This window comes from Myotis lucifugus, unplaced genomic scaffold, assembly GCF_000147115.1.
Source record: "Myotis lucifugus unplaced genomic scaffold, Myoluc2.0 scaffold_2, whole genome shotgun sequence".
NCBI classification, from domain to species: Eukaryota; Metazoa; Chordata; class Mammalia; order Chiroptera; family Vespertilionidae; genus Myotis; species Myotis lucifugus.
The window spans coordinates 28,364,397-28,388,456 of NW_005871050.1; the positions used below are offsets into that span (position 1 = coordinate 28,364,397).

Here is a 24,060-nt window from a genome sequence, read left to right on the forward strand (position 1 = left end):
ATACACATGTGTGGCATACACACACATTTACAATGATTATCACAGAACTGGGCATACAAATCCCACCTCACTTTCATCTGAGAACTGTGTGTTTTTGCATCCTGGTGGGCTCACAGCAGCAGGAGCTCAAAGGCCACCTTGCTCTGGCAGCAAGCAGCTCTGTGCAGAATCAGTGGAACCCAAGGGCCAGCAGCTGTGTGTGCTCTAGAGAGGACAACGCTGACCTAAGGGAGGAGACTATGTACCTTAACAGTGGTCCGGCCATCAAATGTGAAAGACTTGATCTGTCCATTTTCTAAGAAGACCTTCAGGACATTGGGGATGAGGAGAAGAGCTTCTTTCTTCATCATTTTCTGTGAATAGACAAGGAAAGGACAACAAGAGGGTCTCATTTAGGAGGAAACAAACCAGAAGAGTGTAGAAAGGAAGAGAAAGGAGTGAGTGAAGGAGACAGGGAGCCAAATGTATGAAAGGACAAAGAGACAGAGGAAAGAGCAGATCAATAATAATGTTACATGGACACCAAAACCAAATTATCTAAGACACTGGGCCATATCAAAAGTTCGCCATTTGATATCACAACACACTTACATTCTACTATGGCTCAAAGCTCCACAGCTTCAGAGATCACCACACACTGAAGGGCTGATGGGAGGCCTCTTTAGAAGCCCATATCACTCATCAGCTCCTATCTCCTGACACCTCCCTTTCCACCAGGCCCTTCAAATATCGAGTTCACTTTCACATCCATGTGTTTGCTCTACCATTCCCCTTCCCTTGTAACATCCTAGGTCCTTCCTGAACTGGCACTTGCCTACTTCCCATACTCATGTTTTGTCATACCCACGCTGCTCTTTCATGTCTCCATACCTCTGACAAGTCATCACTCAGGGACTGTCTTACTCCCTACTGGACACTTAGCATCTCTGACCTGAGAAACTTAGTGACAATAGCATGTCAAATCATGGGGATAACACAAAAAAACCCTCAGACATTTCCAAAATTTCTCTGAAAGTGGACATTACTGACCGTGATTGAGAAACACTGACAAGGCCCATTTTTGAACACCTGATTATTCCTTAGCAAAAATTGTCCTGGCCTATGCATTTATTTATTTATAGAGTGGTGCATGTTTAAATTCTCAATAAATATTTGTAAAATAAAGACTGTTCCTTCTACCTTCCTCAGCAAACTCCTACTCACCCTTTTTTAAAATTTATTTTTATAAATATATTTTTATTGATTTTAAAGAGAGAGGAGGGAAGAGGGAAGAAGAGAAGAACATCCATCGATTGGTTGCCTCCTGTGGGGGATCGAACCTACAACTCAGACATGTGCCTTGACCGGGAATAGAACCAGCGACTTTTTGGTGCATGGGACGATGCCCAACCAACTGAGCCACACTCGCCAGGGCTCTACTCATCCTTTAAAATTCAGCTTAAAGACAAATTCTGGATAGCCTTGTCCAGTATTGCCCGGACCTTGAACCTGGTGTTCACATGAGTACCAAAAGCAACATATACACACCTGTCTCCACGCTCTTCTCATATTTAAAAAAAAAATGTTTGTCCTTCACAATCAAACACTGAGCTCAGAGCACAATAACCATGCCCTAGTCAATCTTTGTAGTTACATTGAGAAGAGTCCCTGGCACACAGTTAGTGCTCAATAAATTGCTGCTGAATATATGAGCAGTAGGTGCTTTTATGTGCTTACTTGAATGATTCATCAGGAGAATCCAATCATTTCCCAGGGCCAACATCATTAAATTTTAGGAACTGATGGACAGATTCCTTAATTCGGTGGGTTTTCATTGGGCTTGTACTCTATTACCTGCAGTGTGCTAAGCCCCATGGGGGTTATGGCAAAAACAGAAGACCCAGGTTAAGTCTTATACTCTTGTTGTAGTGACTTGGCATATGTGCACATCCATTAGATAACAATTATAAATCCAAAACAAACCAAGAGGTGTTAAGTTTTCCCAGTTGAGGTAAATTGGATTTTTATTTTGAAGGAGATGATGGGTGTGGACTATTGGAGAGGCCATAAGAGTACAGTCCGAATCTAGGAACTGCCATGAACAAAGTATGAAAACATGAACAAGTAAGTCTTCCTGGATCAGGGTTTGGTTGGCAGTGGTGGAGAGCCAGGAATCAAACCATAGTGGGAAGTGATGGGTTATAGAGCTGGAGAAGTGTGACTCACTGGTCGTCTCCCTAATCCTGAGATAGTTTGCTCCTGCCAAGCCCAGAGCCCTGGATCCCCAGGCTGATGACACTCAATAGTGGCAGGTTTTATTTAGCACACTGGGTTGGACTCAGATAATTACTTAATTGATTTTGTTTAAAAATAGAGTTGGCAAGGAACACCCACAGGATTTATTTTTGCTCCAGCTGCTTAATAAAGCCCTGGAACATGAAGGGAAAGGGATGATAGGACAGCCCGGTATCACCGGGGCATGGACTTCCCCAGGTCCCAACCAATGGCGAAGCTGCTATGGTCTACACTAGTGGTGGTGGTGGAATGCTGTTGCAATTTCCTAAGCACAACTACAGTGAAAAAATTTATGCCTGTCTCTCTTGCAGACAAGAGCCTTGTACCACACCTAATGGCCTATCCTTGTACCACACCTAGTGGCTTATCCTTCTACCACACCTAGTGGCCTATCCTTGTACCACACCTAGTGGCCTATCCTGAAGCAGTAGAAATAATCTGGGTGGGTCCTGAATACTCTAGGGCAGCGGTTCTCAACCTATGGGTCGCGACCATCGGAAAACACATATAGCATATCAGATATTTACATTATGATTCATAACAGTAGCAAAATTACAGTTATGAAGTAGCAACGAAAATAATTTTATGGTTGGGGGTCACCACAACATGAGGAACTGTATTAAAGGGTCGCGGCATTAGAAAGGTTGAGAACCACTGCTCTAGGACATTCCCATTCAGACTGGTCTGGAGTAGGGGCTTGATTCTGCCTGTAGCTAGCTGAGACATATGGAGAGGGAAGTCATGCTGGAGAAAGAGGAGGATGGGAAAGGAAGAGTGGAAGGGAGAAGAAAAGAAGGAAGAATAAAGGAGGGGAAGGAGGTAAGGGAGAGGAAGGCAGGGAATTCTTCACTGAGTGGCCTGGCCTTGATTCATTACTATGTAATGCTGAGATGCGATAGGTAGCTCCTGTCTGTACTTTCCAAAATCAAGTCACATTTCCTCTGGATTGTCAACGGCTCATGACATAAACATCCTCTTAGTAACTTGGATCCCAGGGTCTGTTTCATCCTGATCCACAGGGACTCCATACTGTTCCCTTTCCTCTCTCTTCACCAACCCCTGCTTCTCTTCAATTTCTGCTAGGACTGATGTAAAGCCCAACCATTAATTATTTGTTTTTAAATTTTTTTATTGATTAAGTTATTACATATGTGTCCTTATCCCCACGTTACCTCCTATCCCCCCACTCATGCCCTCACCCCCCTGTTGTCTGTGTCCCATTGATTAGGCCTATATGCTTGCATATAAGTCCTTTGGTTGATCTCTCCCCCTTACCTTCACCCTCCCCTACCTTCCCTCTGAGGTTTGACAGTCTGATCGATGCTTCTCTGTGTCTGGATCTGTTTTTGTTCATCAGTTTATGTTGTTCATTATATTCCACAAATGAGTGAGATCATGTGGTATTTATCTTTCTCTGACTGACTTATTTCACTTAGCATAATGCTCTCCAGTTCCATCCATGCTGTTGCAAATGGTAAGAACTCCTTTTTTACCACAGCGTAGTATTCCATTGTGTAGATGTACTACAGTTTTTTAATCCACTCATCTACTGATGGGGCACTTAGGCTGTTTCCAAATCTTAGCTATGGTGAATTGTGCTGCTATGAACATAGGGGTGCATATATCCTTTCTAATTGGTGTTTCTAGTTTCTTGGGATATATTCCTAGAAAGGGGATCACTGGGTCAAATGGAAGTTCCATTTTTAGTTTTTTTGAGGCCAACCATTAATTATTAAGACAGCATACCAATGGGGCACTGTACTTAGTTCCTTAGGCTTTGCAGCCTTCCTCCAATAGGAATGGAGGAAGAGCTGGGATGAGTTTGGGAATGAGAGTCAGGAAAATGGAGATGAAAGACATCTGTGTCCTCAATCACTTCTTCTGAGTGGCTCTGTGTCAAAGAACTATAGAAGTGCCTGGCATCCTATTGATTTCCCCATTCAGTCTGGGCCTACTAGCTTCTCTAAACTGCAGCTGTGCCTCAGTACATAAATGTCATGGGTCTCCTGAGACCCTATCCCATGACAGCCAGCAAAAGCACACAGAAGGCTGGCAGCTCTGGCTATCCCTCCCCCCCATCCCCCCATCCCCAACCCCCACCCCACCCGCACTCCACACTCCACCCTCACCAGATATCGCCATCATCTGCAGATTTCTGAGGGACTCTGGCAATAATCCATGATTGCTTACCACACATCTTTCTGCTTTAAATCCATCTCTTCTCATTTGCTTATCTGGAGCAGACAGCTCAGATCATGTAAACCCCACAAAGAAGTGAGAAAGATTGAGGGCGCACCATGACCTCCCAAATTGGTCAGTACATGGCATGGACTGCCAACTGTCACCTGCTCCTCGAAACCACTCAGCAGGGTATCCTATACTGTCTCAATCTGAACACCCAACATCACCGAGGTGTATCCCATGGCAGGGAACAGGTATTTATTTCGCATCCTTTGTGGTGCTGGGAACACAGCAAGTGCCTAATAAAAGCTTTGTGACTTAATGAGAGTCTGTATCACCCTTCACTGCACAGTCTTCTTCAGTCAAGATGTGGAGCTGCAGGACCACTTCAATGCGAAGAGAGCTCAATTTCACCAGCTGCTGTCTCTCTAGATCTTCGGAAAACCACTACTTAGTTCTGCTTCTATCAAGTAGCCAAAAGATGTTTATGAGCCATTTGTTCTCAGTGCATGCTGCTGTGCTAGAAATGAAATTTCTCTAAGCACCATGAGGATATTGAGTGGATTGATAACATATTATTTCACAATGCCCAGGGCCTCTTTGGATGACATATACCCCTCATTTGCTATCCACCCAGAGCCCCAAGGTATCCCCCTCCAACCCCTTGGTTATGCTGTTCACTGTGAGGAGCAGCAGAAGAGCAACTGCTTCAGAGCAAGACCTCGATGGCTGGGCCAATTCTGGCCAAGGGCCGAGGAGAGGAAATGCAACCGCACTTACTGCATCTGTTTCTCCAACTGCCACCTGCTCGGAAAATCGAACCTTCACAGGATTGGATTTCAGCTTGGCCTTCTTTGCAGCACTGATGAAGGCAGATTTGGGGGACTGGAAAAAGAACAAAGGGCTGGTGAGTTCTCCATCCCTGAGAAAAACCTGACCTTTGCCACACCAGAGTTAAGATGTCTCAGGATGGTTATACTTTCCCTTACTGATCAATAAGTCAATAAATAAGTATTGATCCCCCATTAGGTGCATTGCAATGTGCTAAGTGCTTTCTTATATAGAGTGGGGCAAAACTAGGTTTACAGTTGTGACTATGTGAAACACATGATTTATTATTATATTATTAATTATTTCATTATTTTCCATACAAACAAATATAACCCTACTTTTGCTCCACCTTGAGATTGGTGTGCTCTGAAAAAGCTGGGCATGAATCAAATTTGGGTGAATTGAATCCCATTATTAATGCTCTAGGCCTAAGGGAGTTTGCAAAAATTCTTTAATAATAACAGTGAATTTTTATATATTTGGTTTTCTTAATGTGAGATATACCTAAATGGTGGTTTTTATTACATCTCAATACAAGCATCTGAAAGGATTTACAGAAATTATTTTATTCATCTCACAGCTATGCCCTGCTCCTAGGAAGGCAGCTCATAAAAATATTATTTTAGATGTGGGAGGAAGGATTCCTAGCACTCCAAAATGATTTATCCATAATTTCTACACTACTTGGAAACAGAGACATCGGCAATTTACCCAGGTGTCCTGGCTTTCTAGTTCTGGGCTCTCTACACCTTATTTCTTCAATTCTACATGAAATGCCCCAAAAATCAGCTAGACTCTCTAGTTCTTCAAAATTGTCCCGCAGTATTTCACCCGGCTGGTGTGGCTCAGTGATTGAACGTCGACCTATGAACCAGTAGGTCACAGTTCGATTCCCAGTCAGAGCATATGCCTGGGTTGCAGGCACGATCTCCAGTGTGGGACATGCAGGAGGCAGCCGATCAATGATTTTCTTGTCATAGATATTTCTATCTCTCTCTCCCTCTCCCTTCCTCTCTGAAATCAATAAAAATATATTTTTAAAAAAATTTCCCACAAATTCAGCAGGACACATGGTTATCAAACAAATGGTTATCAAACACTGAAACTAAATCTTTTCTGGGTGCTCCTTGGATTGGATGAAATGCAGGAGTCATGTCTTCAGAGGCATTTATTCATTCATGTGACAAATTTAGGGAGGACCTTCTATGTGCCAGGCACTGTTCTAGGTGATGAGGGCGTCGCAGTAAACAAGACAGACAAAACTCCCTGACCTCAAGGAACATCCATTCTAGCAGGAACAGACTTACAATAATCAAATAGCTTTTAGATAGCAAATAAGGACTATAAGGACAAACTGAGCAGAGTAAGGGATGCCACAAAAGATGCCAGTAAGTGATGATGGAAATGATGGAAGTGTTAGTTTAGACAGGATGGTCAGGGAAGAGGTAATATTTAAGCAGAAACCTGAAGGAAGTGAGGGAGAGAAGCCATGAGACTATCTGGAGAAAGAGCCTTCCAGGCAGAAAGAACAATAAAGGTTCTGAGGTCAGAGTAGAAGTAGGGTACATGAGGAACAGCAAGGGAGCCTAGTTTGGCCACAGCAGAATGATTGAGGACGAGTCAGAGGAGTCATGCTTGCAGAGGCAGTGAGGGGCAGGGTCATGCAGGGCCTTGTAAACCATGGGAAGAATTTTGGATTTTACTCCACTGGATGGTTTTGAGCAGACAGGGTCTGACTTGCATTTTAAAAGAACTCCTCTGGCTGCTATGTGGAAAATAGTGTAAAAGTGTGATGCCAAAGTAGGGAGACCAATTAGGAGTCTACTGCAATAATAAGTTAAAATATGATGGCAGCTTGGGCTAGGGTAGGAATAATAGAGATGATAAAAAGTGAGTGAATTCTGGATATATTCTGAAGATAGAACCAAGACATTATGTTGACAAACTGGATATAGGAGTAAAAAAAGAGAGGACTCAACGGGAAGAATAGGGTTGTCATTTTCTGAGATGAGGGAGACTGGGGGAAATCAGGTTGGGGCTCCTTCAAACCACCTCCCCTACCAGCCTTGTCATGGAGTCTTTGAATCCTACAATCCAGAATTTTTTTTTTTTACTTTTTTAAAATTGTTGACACTATTACAGATGTCCCCATTCCCACCTTTGCCCACCTCTACCCAGCCCCCAACCTCCAGAATTTCTTTATGTTAAGGCCCTGAAAGTCTCTGGCATCTAGGAAGGCCATACATAAAGCTATTTTCTGCCATTAATGCTGTGGTTGAGATTCATTTACCACATCAGCCACAGGAGAGCAGGGCCCTAAGATAAAGGTACACCAGAAACAAATGTCCCCATCAGACCTAGGGCCCTGGTCCAAGCTGTGTTCTCTTCCATAGCCAGTAATCTCATTACCCACATAGGGCAGATTGCAGAAAGCCACCTGTTCAACCTGAGTCCAGCAGGAACCTCAGTGGGTGTCAGTCCAGGCTGCATGGCAGAAACGCTGAAGGAGCTTTTAAAACTCTATGCCAAAGCCCCACCCCAAACCAATTACATCGAATCCCTAAGGATCGGGCTCAGGTATTTGTATTTTTTAAAGCGTCTGATGATTTCAAAATGCATCTATGTTTGGGAACACTGAGCTAAAGGAACCTTGGACATCTATCTCATCCTGAGCCACAGGGATAATTTGTTGGCTGAAGACAATATAGCACAATGAAATCCAGGGCTGGATATCCTTCCAGAGTGATTACAATATTGATTGTTCATAGGAGTTGAGACATGCCTTTGTGTGTTGCACAGCTTGGTGCTCAAATCCTGGGTGGGGAGCTGTAGGCTGCAGCAGGAGCATAAGAAAGGGGCAAGAGACAAAGATCTATAGTTATGTTCAGGCAGTTCTCCTTGACTTCATCAGTAGTCCAAATTTCCACTTGAGATGCTACAGACATGAGGAGGTGAAATCATTCTTCCTGACAGACACTTTCTCCTTTTTCTATGATCATCTGTTATGGGATGCCCTCCTGCACAGTGTGGAACAAGGCATCTCTAGACAACTGAATGGGCCATGCTATCTGCTCTTCATTTTTACACATGAAACAGAGGCCTGGGAAGAGGATATGATTTATTAAGTTATCAAAATAATTTGGTAGTGGAACCAAAACTAGAAACCAGATTTTCTGAGTCTTGGATTAGTGATTGTTCCTCACAGCAGGCTAAAGTGGAAAGTCCATTCCTGATCTTTCATCCACTGGTTCTAGTTCTACCTTAGTCCTACTGAATATATTCAAACATATGAAGAATCCAAACTAGTATTCTTTTATGTATTCACCTATAGGGAGGGGACAGCCTCCTTGCTATCCCTATCAAAAGTCCAAAATTAGATCCTGTCCTAGAGATACCACTACAAACAAAATATTCAGATATATAGGAGCAAAATCATGAAGGAGTAAGTGGAATTGCCATTATTTTCAGGGATTATAATCATTTTAGGCGTCTGTTGTAGAGCTATTTTCAGCTTGTTTGTGCCCCATTCATCATTGGCCCTTGCCCTGTTGGTCTCTAAGACTCCATCCTATTCTCAGTCTTTAGCCTCGATCACTGATGATGACTCACTCATTGCCAGTGTTCTTTGCTACATGTCACAGAGTCATATTTAGCTTTGTGCTTCGACACAGTGATACCTGCCTTGCTGTGTGGATACCAGGGACTCTCAAAGGTTACCCTGTCCCAAAGCATATTTAAAGCTTAGCTATGCAACCTGAAGTTCTAAATACTGAGGTCACTTATTTGAATTAAGATATTGAGAATTGGGAAGGCCCTGGTCAAACTGTGAATGTGATATGAGGGAGGAGTATTGAACGCAATTCAGGGGCCAGCAGACTATGGCTTGCATGGGCCAAATCCTGCATACCATGTGATTTTTTAAATCCACACTCGAGGATATGTTTATTGATCTGATAGAGAGAGAGATAAGAAAGGGAGAGAGAGAGAGAGAGAGAGAGAGAGAGAGAGAGAGAGAGACATCAATTAGTTGCCTCCCTATGTGTCTGACCTGGAATCGAACCTGCGACCTTTCGGTGCATGGGACACTGCTCCAAACAACTGAGCCACACTGTCTAGCACAGCACACCACCTGCTTTTATAAACAAAACTTTATTGGAACACAGCCATGCTCTTCGTTTATATATTGCCGATGGCTGCTCTGTACTATCATGTATGGCCTACAAAACTTAAAATAATATGGCCCTTTACAGAAAATGTTTGCCAACCTCTTCACTAACTCATTAGGATAGAGTCACCCACTGTTTCTAAAGCATTCCTGATGACAAGAATCACTGGGGAATCCTTGTTAAAATACAGATTCCTAAGCCTACAACTAGACTTAAAAAGTCAAAATCTGCCCTAACCGGTTTGGCTCAGTGGATAAAGCGTCGGCCTGCAGACTGAAAGGTCTCAGGTTCGATTCCGGTCAAGGGCATGTACCTTGGTTGCGGGCACATCCCCAGTGGGGGGTGTGCAGGAGGCAGCTGATCGATGTTTCTCTCTCATTGATGTTTCTAACTCTCTATCCCTCTCCCTTCCTCTCTGTAAAAAATCAATAAAATATATTCCAAAAAAAAGTCAAAATCTCTGAGGGGGTAAGGCCCAGGAATTTATGTTGTTGAAAATGTCCTAACCCAGTGGTCGGCAAACTCATTAGTCAACAGAGCCAAATATCAACAGTACAACGATTGCAATTTCTTTTGAGAGCCAAATTTTTTAAACTTAAGCTATAACTATATAGGTAGGTACATTGTTATTAACTTAATTAGGGTACTCCTAAGCTGGCCTTTGCTAAAAACGTCCTCAATCTGATTGAGGTACGTTCGCTGAGGTCGACCCCTTCCAACTCTCCCATCCACTCTCGTCTTGTATACTTGTTTTGTCTATCTCCTTTCGTTCATCCTCTCTATATGTCCACCCCCCACTTCTTCTAACACCACTTCTTCAAAATAGACTCGCCCAGGCCGAAAACCGACTTCTGTGCATGGGCCATGAAGTTTCAATCACACTGTACGTGCTCGCCCCCCGCACGTGGTATTTTGTGGAAGAGCCACACTCAAGGGGCCAAAGAGCTGCATGTGGCTCACGAGCCGCCATTTGCCAACCACTGTCCTAACCCATTAAGCATAGATTAATTGAGTACCTTAAAGCTGAGACATCTGAGCTCTTGACTGACCCATTTTTCCTTCAAGCAGCCAGGAGTATCATTTTGAAATAGGCACCCTTTCTGGATAAAATGAATTTTGGCTTGAAACATGGGATTAGAATTGCTAAGTACCTCCGGGGTCACTGCAAACCCCTTGAAGCAAATTTAAGCCAGCAGCTTGGTGGAATGAGCAATAGAGAAGAGAGCCTGCCTCTCCCTCACAACTGAATTCAGCAGCTGGTGATTCTTTGGCCATTCTTTGGTGGTTCTATTAGCACAGATTTTTGAGTTGTGTTCTCTCATATCTTGGCCAAAGTTGGGTGTATGGCCAAACATTTTACTGCATAATAGAGCCCACTTTGATAACTATGAAAGAATTTTCAGAGGATGAAACTCGGGTTCCTGAAGCTTTGACAGCCTCCGGATTCTCCTTTCTGCTGGCTCACTGTCTTTCACAACTGAACCTACTTATAAGCAATTCCCATAGCAAGCACTGTGGGAGCTTGAGACAATAAAGAGCCATCCTGATTTCATGGGCCCACTAATGAGGGACCCAGGCGGCCTTCCCTCACTTGGGACTGTCTAGAGGTGAACATGTCATCTCCCCAGCTTCCAAGGCCTCCCACAAGCCACACATGACCCTCACTCCCCATCTATTGCCTAGTCAGGTGGTTCGCCTACAGCTCCCTGGACACACTTGGCTCCTCTGTGTCTCTTTACCACCTTTTGTGGCCTCCGGTTTCCCTTTTGCTCAGCTAAAAGACATCCCTAAAGCCCAGCTCAAATTCTACTTTGGTCCTGAATCTTTCCCCAACTCCTCCATTCTCCTCCCTGGATGTCCAATAGTACTCCTTGTTAATCCACATGGCGATCGCTCATGTCTCCAACAGGTTATAAAAGAGATAGGTTATAAAATAGATGACTTATTATATTACTACTAGAGGCCCGGGTGCATGAAATTCGTGCACATTGAAAGGGAATTAATTAGAGGAACGTAATTTGGACTCACTATCTAATATCAATAATATGTGAGCGTGAGGCAGTCGGCGTTTCTGAAATTAAATGACATGAATTTTAGCTATTACTTTGCCAAATAAATGGAATTTACAGATATCATTTAAAAGAGCATTCAGCTTAATATTAAAAACTCTGGCTACCAAGTCAGGTCTGTTTGCAACTTTTTGCCAGCGTTGTAAATTGTTTGCAATATCTGCCCATTTGGGGTTGCATGTCATGGTTATGAATAAATCAGGCTTGCCATACTTCTTTACAACTGCCATAGCATCCTGATATCGCTGCTGCATATTTCTGGGACTACCCTCAAAAAATGATGGAAGTATTATCATTTTCAGATCTAGATTTGAGATAATCCATCAAACCACTATATTTTTCAACTCTCAACTTAGATTGATTTGCTTTGATGAAATTTATTCTATTGGCCTCCATTTTTAAATATGAATCCACGATAAACTGTTGAGTTAATTTTCCTGCATTTAAAATAGGATTGAACATGTCCCGCACAGAGATGAAATCCATAATACTGCATTTGTGTGACTCGTGTTCTTACATTTTGTCTAGTATTATTGTCGATTACACTGTTGTCTCTGAGTCTTAATGCAATATTTGTTCCCCAGCCCTTTTCACCATGTGAAAAAAGAATAGGATATGTCATTGCATCTAATGTAGGAAACAGGATGCTGATTTGTTTCATTTTAGTGGCATTTGGATTATTGGGATCTGGTTTACAATGAAAGAGCAAGTCCCTTTCAAAAGGAGGTTCTCCATCTTCGTTTCTGAATATGACAGCAACCTCGGTTAAACGGGGAGAATTATATCTACCTGGGTCACTGTTACGATAGTATTTAATTGCCATTGTTACTTCTGTGGGAGCAATACCTTTTGCTGCTGCTTCAGATTGGGCTTCCTTTTCTACCTCATGTAGCATCTTGTACGATTTTGTTAATTCATTTATTTCATGCATAAGGTTGTTGATGTTGATCATGAGTCTTTCTGAGCAGCCCTGGTTTTCTGGCATTGCTAATCTTTTACTTGTAGCTTTGGCTGTATCCAAAATATAGAGTTAAGCAAACTTCCGAGAAACACAATCCGAAGGATATAAAGTTCCAGTACGGTGATAAACTTGTCCATGTATTCTAAAACAGTATGGCCCACATCCTGATGGCGATGCAATATTTGCACCCATGGAAGCAAATGCAAAAGAACTATTTATGGAATGAATATTTTCCATGAAATTTTTACTGTCAGAATCTTTGTTTGTCATTAATCTTTTTAAATATGCCGGGTAATTTGGAAAATGTATATCATTTGGATAGACTTTCCCTTTGCTACAACATCGAGTAAATTTCCCATCGGATGGTTTTTCATCAGAGAAATTTAGTGATAGGCAAAATTCACATCTACAGTCATTCCACCACAACTATGTTCGAGGATTGCATCCTCATGTACTCCATTTTTGCTGAGAAGGCAGTTCCTACCAGTATTGGTAGTACTTGTTTATGACTGTTCTCTAGACATATTCTGTCGTCACTACCGCCTTCTTTCAACTTCAAAGGCACATTGGTCTTTAGACATTTTCTGTCAATGACGCTGGTGTTTTTCGGCATCAGAGCGACGTTTTTCCAGTAGTTGGTCTTCAAATACATTCTGTCGCAGGCTCCGCCTTCTTTCAAGATTAGATGCATGTTGCTCTTCAAACATTTTCTGTCAATAACGCTGGCATCTTTCGGCTGCAGAGCTATGTTGTATCAACAACACGGTCTGAGATGCAGGTGAATGAGAGTCCTGTCTGTCAGGCCGCTGAGAGCTGTCTGACCAACGGCTGATTCTGGCTGATTCTGTGGGGGTGGGACTTCCTCCTCCCTGCTGTCAGTTTCCACAGCTGTGATGAGGAAGCTGGGGTGACAGAGGGAGCAATGCCCTCCAAGCCTCCCTCTCTCTCGCTCTGCTCTATGTCCAGCAGCCTCCTGCTCTGCCAAGTCCTCCAAACCTTCCACTCTCTGCCCGCTCTCCCACTCTGCTCTCTGCCGGCGAAGGTCCTGGGAGCCCGGGGCGTGGCTAGGCATGGCTGGCCTCACCTCCCGGGGCGCTTGACACCTGCATATGCAAATTAACCCCCCATCTTTGGCAGGTTAATTTGCATACTCACTCCTGATTGGCTGGTGAGTATAGCAGAGGGGTGGTCAATTTACATGTTTCTCTTTTATTATATAGGATGTCTTCCCCTAGCACCAAGCACAGAGTAGCACAGAAAAAAAGATAGCTGATAGCTAAGGTTAATAATGAATTAATTCAGCAAATATTATTTGAGTATCTAATATATGCCAAGCACTATACTTTAAGAGGCTCTGTGAAAAAGCAATTCTTCTGCAGTGGTTCCAATTATTTTGGCTTTTTTGTCTGACCAGGTGGCTCTAAGCAGAGGGTAGCTCTTTGGATATAGGCTAAGTTTTCAGAACCAGAAAATTAGGGTTTCATTTGAAGGGACTGTCTGCTTGCTTTACCAGGGCCATTCTAGGTCACAACCCAGTACTTTATTTTAAAATATTTATTGAGGACATGCTATGTGCCAAGGTCTAATGGTACCAAAATTAATACATATTTAGTCAATTGTGGGGAATAGTTGGTCAAAGATTAAGAACACCCTTAAATATATATAGGCTTAATAAGTGGCTAACTATGCAGAATAGTTTGAGGGGCCCTGGTCACCTCTGTGACTGCCCAATAAATCTCCAAATGGTCTGCCATGGTATGAGTAAACTCCTTTAAAAAGAAAGTATCATCTGAAAGAGACTACATATTAGACCAATAGTTCATAATATGTATCTTGGCTACATATCAGATTAATCTGGGAGTCTTTCAAAAGACCAGTACCTAAGCTCCATCCCCAGGGCTCGGTCAGGGCTAGAGCTCAAATATTAATATTTGTAAGAGCTTCTCAGGTGGTTCCATTGCATATCCAGGGGTGAGAACCACTATATTAGACCATTATCAGCCATGGAATGTGGGAGCTGGCAGGAGCCATAGAGATTGTCTGGTCCAATGTTTTCCAAATGTTTCACTACTGAGCACTAAATTTACTTATGGCTCTTATTAAACATAGATCACTGGACCACATTCTGGATCTATTGGGACACTGTCTTCCAGAAGAAGTAGTAATCAAGTTTGAACATGATGAGGGTTTGGTAAGAAGCCGTACCATCCATGCACCCATGAGATGCCAAGTGACTGCTGTGGACACAGTACTGTGTTCTGTGATGTAGGGGCTATAACACTGAAGATATGCTGGGGAAGAAGCTTTCACTATAGCTTTAGAGAGAAGATTCTTTCAGTTGACTTGTCTTCTTCACAGTAGTTATGGTCTATAAAGTCACCTCAAAAACTAAACTAATGAATACTGAACAGTTGCTCCTAGGGGAAAAGTATGTGTATGTCTCAGTTATATTATAATCTTAAATTCTAAAAGCAACTCATCCTGTAGTTTCTATTTTCTTTATTTTACCAGGAGAAAATGAGGTTCTGAAGTGTTAAGTGACTTGCCTAAGGCCACCCCACTAATAGGGATGAGAGTTGGGATTCAAACCCTATGCAACTGTCCCCAGAGCCTGAGCTTTTTGCACTACAGTGCACTGCCCCCTACCATCTTCATCCTCTGGGATACCTCTGTATGATAGCTGAAACAAGAAGACAGAGTATTGACTTGTTTGACCTCAGCTGGTAATGTGTAAATTGGGAGACTCAAATTTTTCATGCTCTGTGCATATCTGCAAATGACTAGAAAAGCACTGTGAGTGTTAATTTTGTGGTTAGAAACACATTTTAAGGAATAGGCAAATTTGCAAACACACTCTGTTAATAAAAAATATTAACTGTACATAAATTCAAGATTGACATTCAGTCAGGATGCACTGGTCTGACCACACCTATTGCTTTAAGCCTCCTGGGTGCCACCTGATCTCTCTCTTGGGACCTCTTTACAAATGATCAACCAAAGAGTTAGAAGACCTCCAACACGCTGCTCTTGTGCCTGTGGATGGCTTGCATTTTGATTAGATGTCCCCTTTGTGCAGGGTGCTAATTGTTTTGACTATCACCTCTGTGTAGATGTGTTCCCCCACATTTATGCTCAAACGGTTTAGAGAGCACAAGGCCAAGTACTAGAATTTAAGCTCTCTGAGAGTAGGAACTTTGTTTGTCCTGTGCACTGCTATATTTCCAGTCTGGAAGAGCACCTAGAATAGTAGGCATTCAGTAAATTTTTTAATGAATAAAAGAATGAATGAAGTAGAAACTCTCACTGAGGTTAATCAGGAACAGGTGTTTGGAAGACATGAGTCTCATGCCAAATCTTAAAGGAAACAGCCATCTATTAGAAGAGATGTGGAGTAATACAAGGACAGAAGTCGCAGGGCAGTAAGACATAAGAAATGCACAAGGAGGAGAAGGAAAGCAGCCCGGCCATAGCAAAGAGGCCATGAAATGGGACAGTGGGGGCATTAGAACTGGGTCACTGGGATGATACAGTTGGGACACAGATGCAGGGGAGTGTTTGGCTTTTCATTCTGAAGCAAAGTTTGAACACTAGCTTAGTTCAGGTTGCTGCGATGGCTGAAACTTGGGTTTCCTTCATTCCTTCAACAAATGTTTATCAAGTGCCTACTCTATGCCAGGTGCTATTCCAGGCACTGGGGAATACAAGCAGTGAACAAAATACAGTCCCTACCCTTGTGGAGCTGACATTCAAATGAGGGATATAGACAACAAATACATATAAATATAATATTTCACAGGAATGTAAAATGTTACTCTGGAAAATGGTCTGTTAGTTTCTTTAATAAACTAAACATACATTTAATATATGACCGAGCAATAGCACTTTGGAGCATTTTCCCCAGAGAAATGAAAACTTATGTTCACAAAAAACCTGTACATGAATGTTAATAGCAGCTATATTCACACTAGCCCAAACCTGGAAATAACCCATATGTCCTTCAATAGGTGGATGACTAAACAAACTGTGGTATATCCACACCATGGAATACTACTCAGCAGCAAAAGGGGAAAGACTATTGATATATGCAACAACTTGGATGAATCACAAGGGCATAATGCTGAATGAAAAAAAATCCCAAAAGGTTACATACTATATTATTCCATTTATATAATATTCTTGAAATGATGCAGTTACAGAAACTATAGAACAGATTAGTAGTTGACAAGGACTGAGGCATGAGGAGGAGGTCGCTATAGATATAAAAGGGCAACATGATGGGTCCTTTTAGTGACAGAACTGACCAGTATCTTGACTGTTTTGGTGGATACATAAACCACACATGTGATAGACTGACACTGAACCATATACACACATTGTATTGATGTCCTGACTTTGGCTTGGCATTGATATAGTACTGTAGATATGAAAGATGTAGACATTGGGAGAAACAGGGATAAGGGTACACAGGGATGTCTCTATTAGACTTTCAAATTCCTGTAAATTTACAATTACTTATTTTTACTGAATTTATTGGGGTGATATTGGTTAATAAAGTTATATAGGTTTCAGGTGTACAATTCTATAATACACCTGCATATTTTATTGTGTGTTCACCACCCAAATCAAGTCTCCTTCTATCACTATTTATCCCCCTTATACCTTCTCCACAATTATTTCAAAATAAAAAAAATTTAAAAACAAAGATTTCAGTTCTGATGAAAAAATTAGGCAGTATCAGGAGATAGTGACAGGTAGATGCTAGGGAAGTTGAGGAAGGCTTCTATAAGCTGGTGACATTTGAAGAGACCTAACAAAATAACTCACAGTGAATCTCTGATCAGATCAGTACTTCTAATAATACAACAAGCATGTGCTTAGGAGAGAACTAGTAGCTATTTTCATGACAGAAGATTGGGGAGTGGGGACTCACTGTCCACTGCCCAATAGGCAACTACACATTCACAGTAAGGTGGGGAGGGAGAGGCCTATGGTAACACTCTCCAAGGGAGGGCAAGGCTTCCCTGCTTAGAGACAGAGGAGAATTGTGATTGACAAAGGCCTAGCTGCCAGGGAGCAAGCATGTCAGAGGGGGAAGGAGAGAGAAGGAAGGAGGGAGAGAATATGTGTGCATGAATGTATTGTGTGAGGTTCACACTGACACAGAAGAGTGCTGGGGGCCAAGGGGAGAGGTGGTTAGTGCCAGAGTTTGAGTTGAACCCTATTCCCCTGACTCGCACCTGTGCACTGTTCTGGCTTTGCACAGAAATGTCATCTCTCTGGACAATCTTTCTTCCATCTTTGGCTAGGAAATCCTGCTGTCCTTCAAGATTTAGCTCAGGTGAATCCTACTTTGTGAACCTCCTGATTTCATGCTCCCCACCCCCAAGAGATGTGACCTCTCTGATGGCTATGGCATGGGTGTGGGACCTCAGTGCTCGTGTACAGGGGAGTGTTGAGGACACTTGGAAGGGACAACCAGACTGGAGGTGTAAGAAGGGCTCTGAGTTTTGCACATAAAAGTTTTACACCTGGATTTGTGCATTTGGGTTAAAATTACTATAAGGATGCAACCTAGTAATGGATACTAAGTCTTCTGAGTCCAATTCTTAAGGAGAGGAGCCTAGGGATTTTCACTTTTAATAAGTAGTCCTGCTGACTATATAATCAGGCAAGTTTGGGAAACATTGCTCTAGTCTAAACCCTCAATGTATGGATGAGGAAAGAGGTTCAGAAAAGGTAACTGACCTTTTAACTGGTCACAGCCAATTAGTGACTGAACTAGGACACAGCTCAACCTGTTTGTCAAACTGTCCCTCCTCAGCAACTTTACTAGTATGTTAAACTAGAGGCCCAGTGCACTGGGGGGGGAGTCCCTCAGCCCGGCCTGTGCCCTCCCGCAGTCTGGGAGCCCTAAATCCCCCCCCACAGTGTTGGGTCTCATACATTGTAGGCCATTTAGTAAATATCTGTATGAATTAATGAATAATATTAGCACTCACTGTCTACAAAGACTTTATCGGAGTTAAACACTGGACAGGTAAATTTTCATGGGGCACAGCAAAAAAGAGGTATAAAATATGTCTGGAACTGTGGCAATGGACAGCTTTAGTGGGGTAAAGCAGAGGGCACAGGGCAGAACATAGTAGAGTATAGCCCTTCAAAATCTTCAAGCCTTGGATGTGAGAGCAGACAAGATGTTCAGAAGATATGTTTTAAGTTCACTTCTAAATCCTTGGCTCACAAAATGTTGGTCCTAGTTTCTTCTCCCATACTGTCTCCCATCACTATCACTTTCCAATATGGAGTCCTCACATCTCAGGAGGAAGGGTGGATGGCAAAGAGGCTCACTCACCTGATGAGTGTGCAGAACTGTAAGAACGATGAATTCCTTAGCGCTCCTACAGAGAGAAGAGGGAATAGGAGAGTAGTGTATCATGCACTAGGTATTCATCTAGCACAAGAAGCAACACCAGAATTTCCCCCTGGGCTGCATTCAGGTATATGGATTAGGACAGGGGGCTGCCTCCGCCTCCCGTCATTTGTGGCAGCTGACATAAATCATCCATATAGGTTCACACAGGCATTTTAAATGGTATTACTGTTATCACTGAATTTGTCATTTTTCAGGTCTTCTTTTTTACAGTCCTTCTCACATTCTCTCTGTAGAAATCCCCAAACTTTAGGAGGAAATTTATCTGTAGACTAGAAAATTCTCAAGGAAAACTAAAGGTCTGAATTATGGAACTCAAAGGGCACACAATCAGTCTCGGGAGCCATGTACTATGATTAGTGGCAATTTGGTATTTAAGCAAGAGGGGAAATTCAAAGGAAGAACCCAAAGGAGGTCATTTGGTCATCATGACTCATACTCAGCAGATTTGTTTTAATTGAATGACCAAAAAATGAGAGCCAGGGAGCCACAGATGGAAGCCAAGACTCTCCAGATAGCAAATATTCAAAAAGATGAAGAATTTGAAACTCTTCCAACAAGAATTATGCCAATGATCAAACAGGCTGTGAGGTATGAACATCTTCTCCCAGGGATATATAATCCTTTAAAAGAACTAAAAGTACTGGAAAGAATTTGCCTTGAAGGAGCGTCCCTTCCCCTCTTCTTGCTGGCCTTTTTTAAATGTTTCTGGAAACAAAGGTATTCAAGAAGCAGAGTCAAAATGCTCTTGGTTCTGGTATTCAAGAAAGGCCAAGGCCCCCTGCTTAAGGACTTGGAACATTACCCATATTCAGTGAGGTAAAGTTCCGGGATGAATCAGTGCCAGAGTCTGGGAAGCTCCCAGGAGAAGGAAGAAGTTGTGTTCCAAGGAAAACACAATGAAAAAAATCTCTCTTGAAGAGGGCAGGGACATAGTGTAAGTCATATTATGTGACTTGTCTGCTCCAGCCCCTACCACGTCTTCCCATTTCATGTGGAACAAAGCACAAGTCCTTATAGTGGCTACAATTCTCCCCCTTGATTTTCCCACTCCACACACTGGCTTCTCTTCTGTTCCACAAACATGCCAGACACATTCCTGTCTTAGGGCCTCTGCCCTGGCTCTTCTCTTTTTCCAGCAACCTCACCTCTTTCAAGACTTTCTTCAAATGTCAATTCTCCATGAGGTAGACACCGGCTATGCTATTTAAAGTTGCATCCTGTACCTTTTCTGGGCCAAGCACTACTGATCCTCTTTATCCTGATCCACTTTCTAGTCTTCAATAACATTCATCAACTTCTAGTATATTGTACAATTACTTATCATGTTTATTGTTTATAGTGTATTTCATTCCACCAGAATGTAAACTCTAATGTGCATAGATTTTGTCTGTCTTATTCGCTGTTGTATGTTCAGTGCCGTAGAACAGTATCTGGTGCACAGTAGACACTCAATAATAAATATTTATTGAATGAATGAATGATCCACTAGCCCCTGAGGTTATCAAATGAGAAAGCTCCATTTTGACCTGAAGGAGCTCTAAACTCCTTCACAAAATTGGGCTAACTCATTCTAGGGTGCAAAGATATCCACTGGAAGCAAAGCAAAGGCTTCTGAGGGGTCGGGCTGGAAGAACCCCAATGTGTCCTGATGGGGTTGAAAGAACTCACCTCATACTGGTGTGGTAATAGAGGAAGAAGGGTGGAGGGTGGGGAAAACAATGGAAAACTGAACTTATAGAAGAGACAAACTAAAGCTCCTTAGGAACCAGACACATTTCAAGACATTGAGCTGGACGGGGAGCATGTCAAGGAGGGCCTGCTCTAGACTTCAACAGGAAGCATTCCAGCCCTAGCCGGTTTGACTCAGTGGATAGAGCATTGGCCCACAGACTCAAGGGTCCTGGGTTCAATTCTGGTCAAGGGCATGTATCTTGGTTGCAGGATGGATCCCCAGCCCTGGTCAGGGCCCTTGTGGGAGGCAACCAATTGATGTGTCTCTCTCACATCGATATTTCTCTCTCTCTCTAAAATTCATCTCTCTAAAATTCAATGGAAGAATATCCTCAGGTGAGGATTAACATAGAAAATAAATAAAATACATTTTTTAAAAAGAGGCAGCATTCCAAACCCCTCCAGAGCTAGTAAGAGGGTGTTGTTCAATACACAGGGCACTAAGTCTGCCTTTGAATGGGAGGCAGGGGCTTGGGGACAGGTGGGCTTTGGGAGAACAAGAAAGATGAGTGGGATAAAAACACTCTGAACCAAGAGGGGTTGAAGGAGATGGAGGCAGATATGGAACAGATTACATAAGGCAGATAAAGAGAGTGAGAGAGCCAGCACATGGTTCCATTTGGGGAGATAAGCCAATATACCCTAAACCAGTGATGGCGAACCTATACACGCGTGTCAGAGGTGACACTCAAACTCATTTTTTTGGTTGATTTTTCTTTGTTATATGGCATTTAAATATATAAAATAAATATCAAAAATATAAATCTTTGTTTTACTATGGTTGTAAATATCAAAAAATTTCTATATGTGATATGGCACCAGAGTTAAGTTAGGGTTTTTCAAAATGCTGACACGCCGAGCTCAAAAGGTTCGCCATCACTGCCCTAAACAGAGGTTAGCCCATAGAATTTAAATTCTTCGCCTCTGTATACTCATTTCTTATCAACAAATCTATGCAAGGGGGTATGTGGTTGGCATGTATGTGTGCATGTCATGGGAGTTTGAGGTAGGGGAGGGTGTATGGTATATGTATGTATGCGTGTAAGCATGTGACACAGGTAGATATGGGTATGTGTGTAATGCATCATTTGCATGGTAATGTGGTGGCATGTTATGAGTATGTGTGCATGGTGTGTATTGTGCATGGTGTGTGTATAGTGTGTATAGTTTGTGGTGGCATAGTGTGATTCTGTGGTGTGTGTGCACTATGTGAGGACATGGTGTGTGTGTGTGCTACATGGTTTGCATGGTGTGTGTTATGTGTGTATTAGCTGGTGGCATGTTCAATGTGTGTTGTTTGTGTGGAATGGTATGGGGGTATATAGTCTGCATGTTGTGTGTGTGTTTGTAACTGTATATGTGCTGTGCATGGGGTGTATATGTGGTATGTGGTGTGTGAGTGCTACGTGATGGCATGGTATGTGAGGTGTGTGTGTGTGGTATGTGGAGTGAATGGTATGTGCATGTGGTGTATATGTGGTGTGTGGTGGCATGGTGGGGGTATGGTGTGTGTGAGCTATGGTGGCATGATGTATGTGGTATGTGGTGTGTATGGTGTAAGGAAAAGGAAAATCCAATATGATTACCCCCATGTACAGATGATGGCGGCCCCCTGATACTCCTTTCTCTCTCTCACCTGCCCCCATCTATAGAGGGCATGAAGGGGTCACACACACCATGAGTAAAATCCACAATGGTAGGTTCCCTTCCTCAACCCACTGGCCAGGGATTTGGATTTTCTCCTTGGCTTTTTATTTTAGACGGGGTGGAGAGGTGAAAAACAATGTCTTGCTCACACTGTGCTTATCTCAGAGCATTCTTTTAATGGCATGTTTGGTTCTCATTGGTCACTTGGTCTGTACCACTGCACAGTAAATAAAAAATCAAGGGGTTTCAGTGAGATAGGTAGTGATAAGGAAGGTGAGAGGTGAGATCTGGCAGGAGGCTCTTCTTTGTGTCTGCTCACATCAATGCAGAAGGCTAAGCCAGAGTGTGTGATGATGACCCCTGGGGTTCTAGAAGGGCTGGATCCTGAAGTCCTGGGTAGCTAGAAGCCCTGGCTAGGGCCACTGTTCCTGGAAGGGATCATTTCTCAGTGCCAGGGAGGACCATGGTAGCCTTATGCCACTGGTGGGGAATGGGAAGGAATAGTGCTCAGCTCCTGCCAAGGCCCAGAAGGCCTCTGTTACCTGATGAGTTCTATGAACCTCTCCCTTGGGGCTTCACTCACGTCCTCCTCATTAATAGCCACAATCTGGTCACCAGCCAGGAGCTTGTCCTCAGAGGGGCCTCCTGCAGAGGAGAGGAGAGAGGCATGAGGGCTTGGGGCCACTGCTGGGAAAGCACAGGTCTAAGAGAGTCACCAGTGTCTGAGGAAGTTGAAGTGGGTGCTGAGGTCTATAGGAGACAGTGTAGACTGAATGGTGCTGGTGGTGGGGGTGCTCTTTGAGCTCTGTGCCACTGCTGCCTGTGGCAGATAAAGGGCAGAGGACTGAAGAAAAAGAATGAAGTGGACCTCCTTTGGTTGGGAGTGGTATGATAGCAAAGGCCTCAGACTAGGTTAATGACTGCTCTCCTGGCTTGGTTCTAAAGAGTAACACAAGCTTTCACTTCACCAGGAGGCTTCTGCTCAGGCGCACGGAATGACTTCCAGACTACTGGAGGTGGTACATGTGACAGGAGGAATCTCCTTACTTGAATATATTCATACTCACTGCTCTGTAATGATTTAGGCATTCACTTTCCTGGAGACAAGGGGATCCACTAAAAAACCCAAAGGGTTTATTTTCTTTCAACTCTGAGGGAAGCTCCTCTCCAATATATGAGAGGGAAAAGGCACAGGCCTTACATCACGGGCAGTTGGAAATTGTTTTTTCTCATTCCCATTTCTATTGTTGAGGTTAAGAAAGCCGATCTGTTTGAGGGATGTGCTTTCTTGGTTGAGGTAAAGGGTGGGGGTAGAGGGATACAGGCTGTTGTTTAGCAAAAATCTTCTTGAAGAAAAGCTTTTCAGAAATTGAAGGAGAATGAGAAGTCAGACACAGGCTCACTCAAACCTAAAATAAATGTTTAATGACATATTCCAATATCAAAACAGCCTGGACTCTTGTTTGTGTCCACTTAAAAGGACTAGATACCAACTGCTCCCTCTCTCTACAAAATAGTGTGCTATGCAAATTCCAAAAACGTGAACAAAAAAACAAGCAACTATATCACTTGAGCACAGAGTTCAATGGCTTTGTAGCATGGAGCTTGTGTTCTGAGGGTGGCTATGCAGGCTCAGCCAGCAGGTTTCACCACTCCAACTACAATGGTACTCAAAGACTTCAGGAGCAGAGAAGCAGACTTTTCGGCCAGTCAGACCTGGACTCTAATCCCAATTGCCATTCACTGGTTGTGTGACCTTGGACTAGA

The 24,060-nt window shown here is 42.9% G+C and overlaps 1 protein-coding gene across 1 annotated transcript in view; it reads right to left on the bottom strand.

Moving 5' to 3' along the window:
* Positions 1-24,060, bottom strand: part of FRMPD3 (FERM and PDZ domain containing 3) — a 69,668-nt gene that overhangs the window by 43,549 nt on the left and 2,059 nt on the right. Inside the window, 4 exon segments of the mRNA XM_023756874.1 lie at positions 246-353; positions 5,236-5,340; positions 18,835-18,880; positions 22,836-22,938. Coding sequence (XP_023612642.1) covers positions 246-353; positions 5,236-5,340; positions 18,835-18,880; positions 22,836-22,938 — 362 coding nt within the window.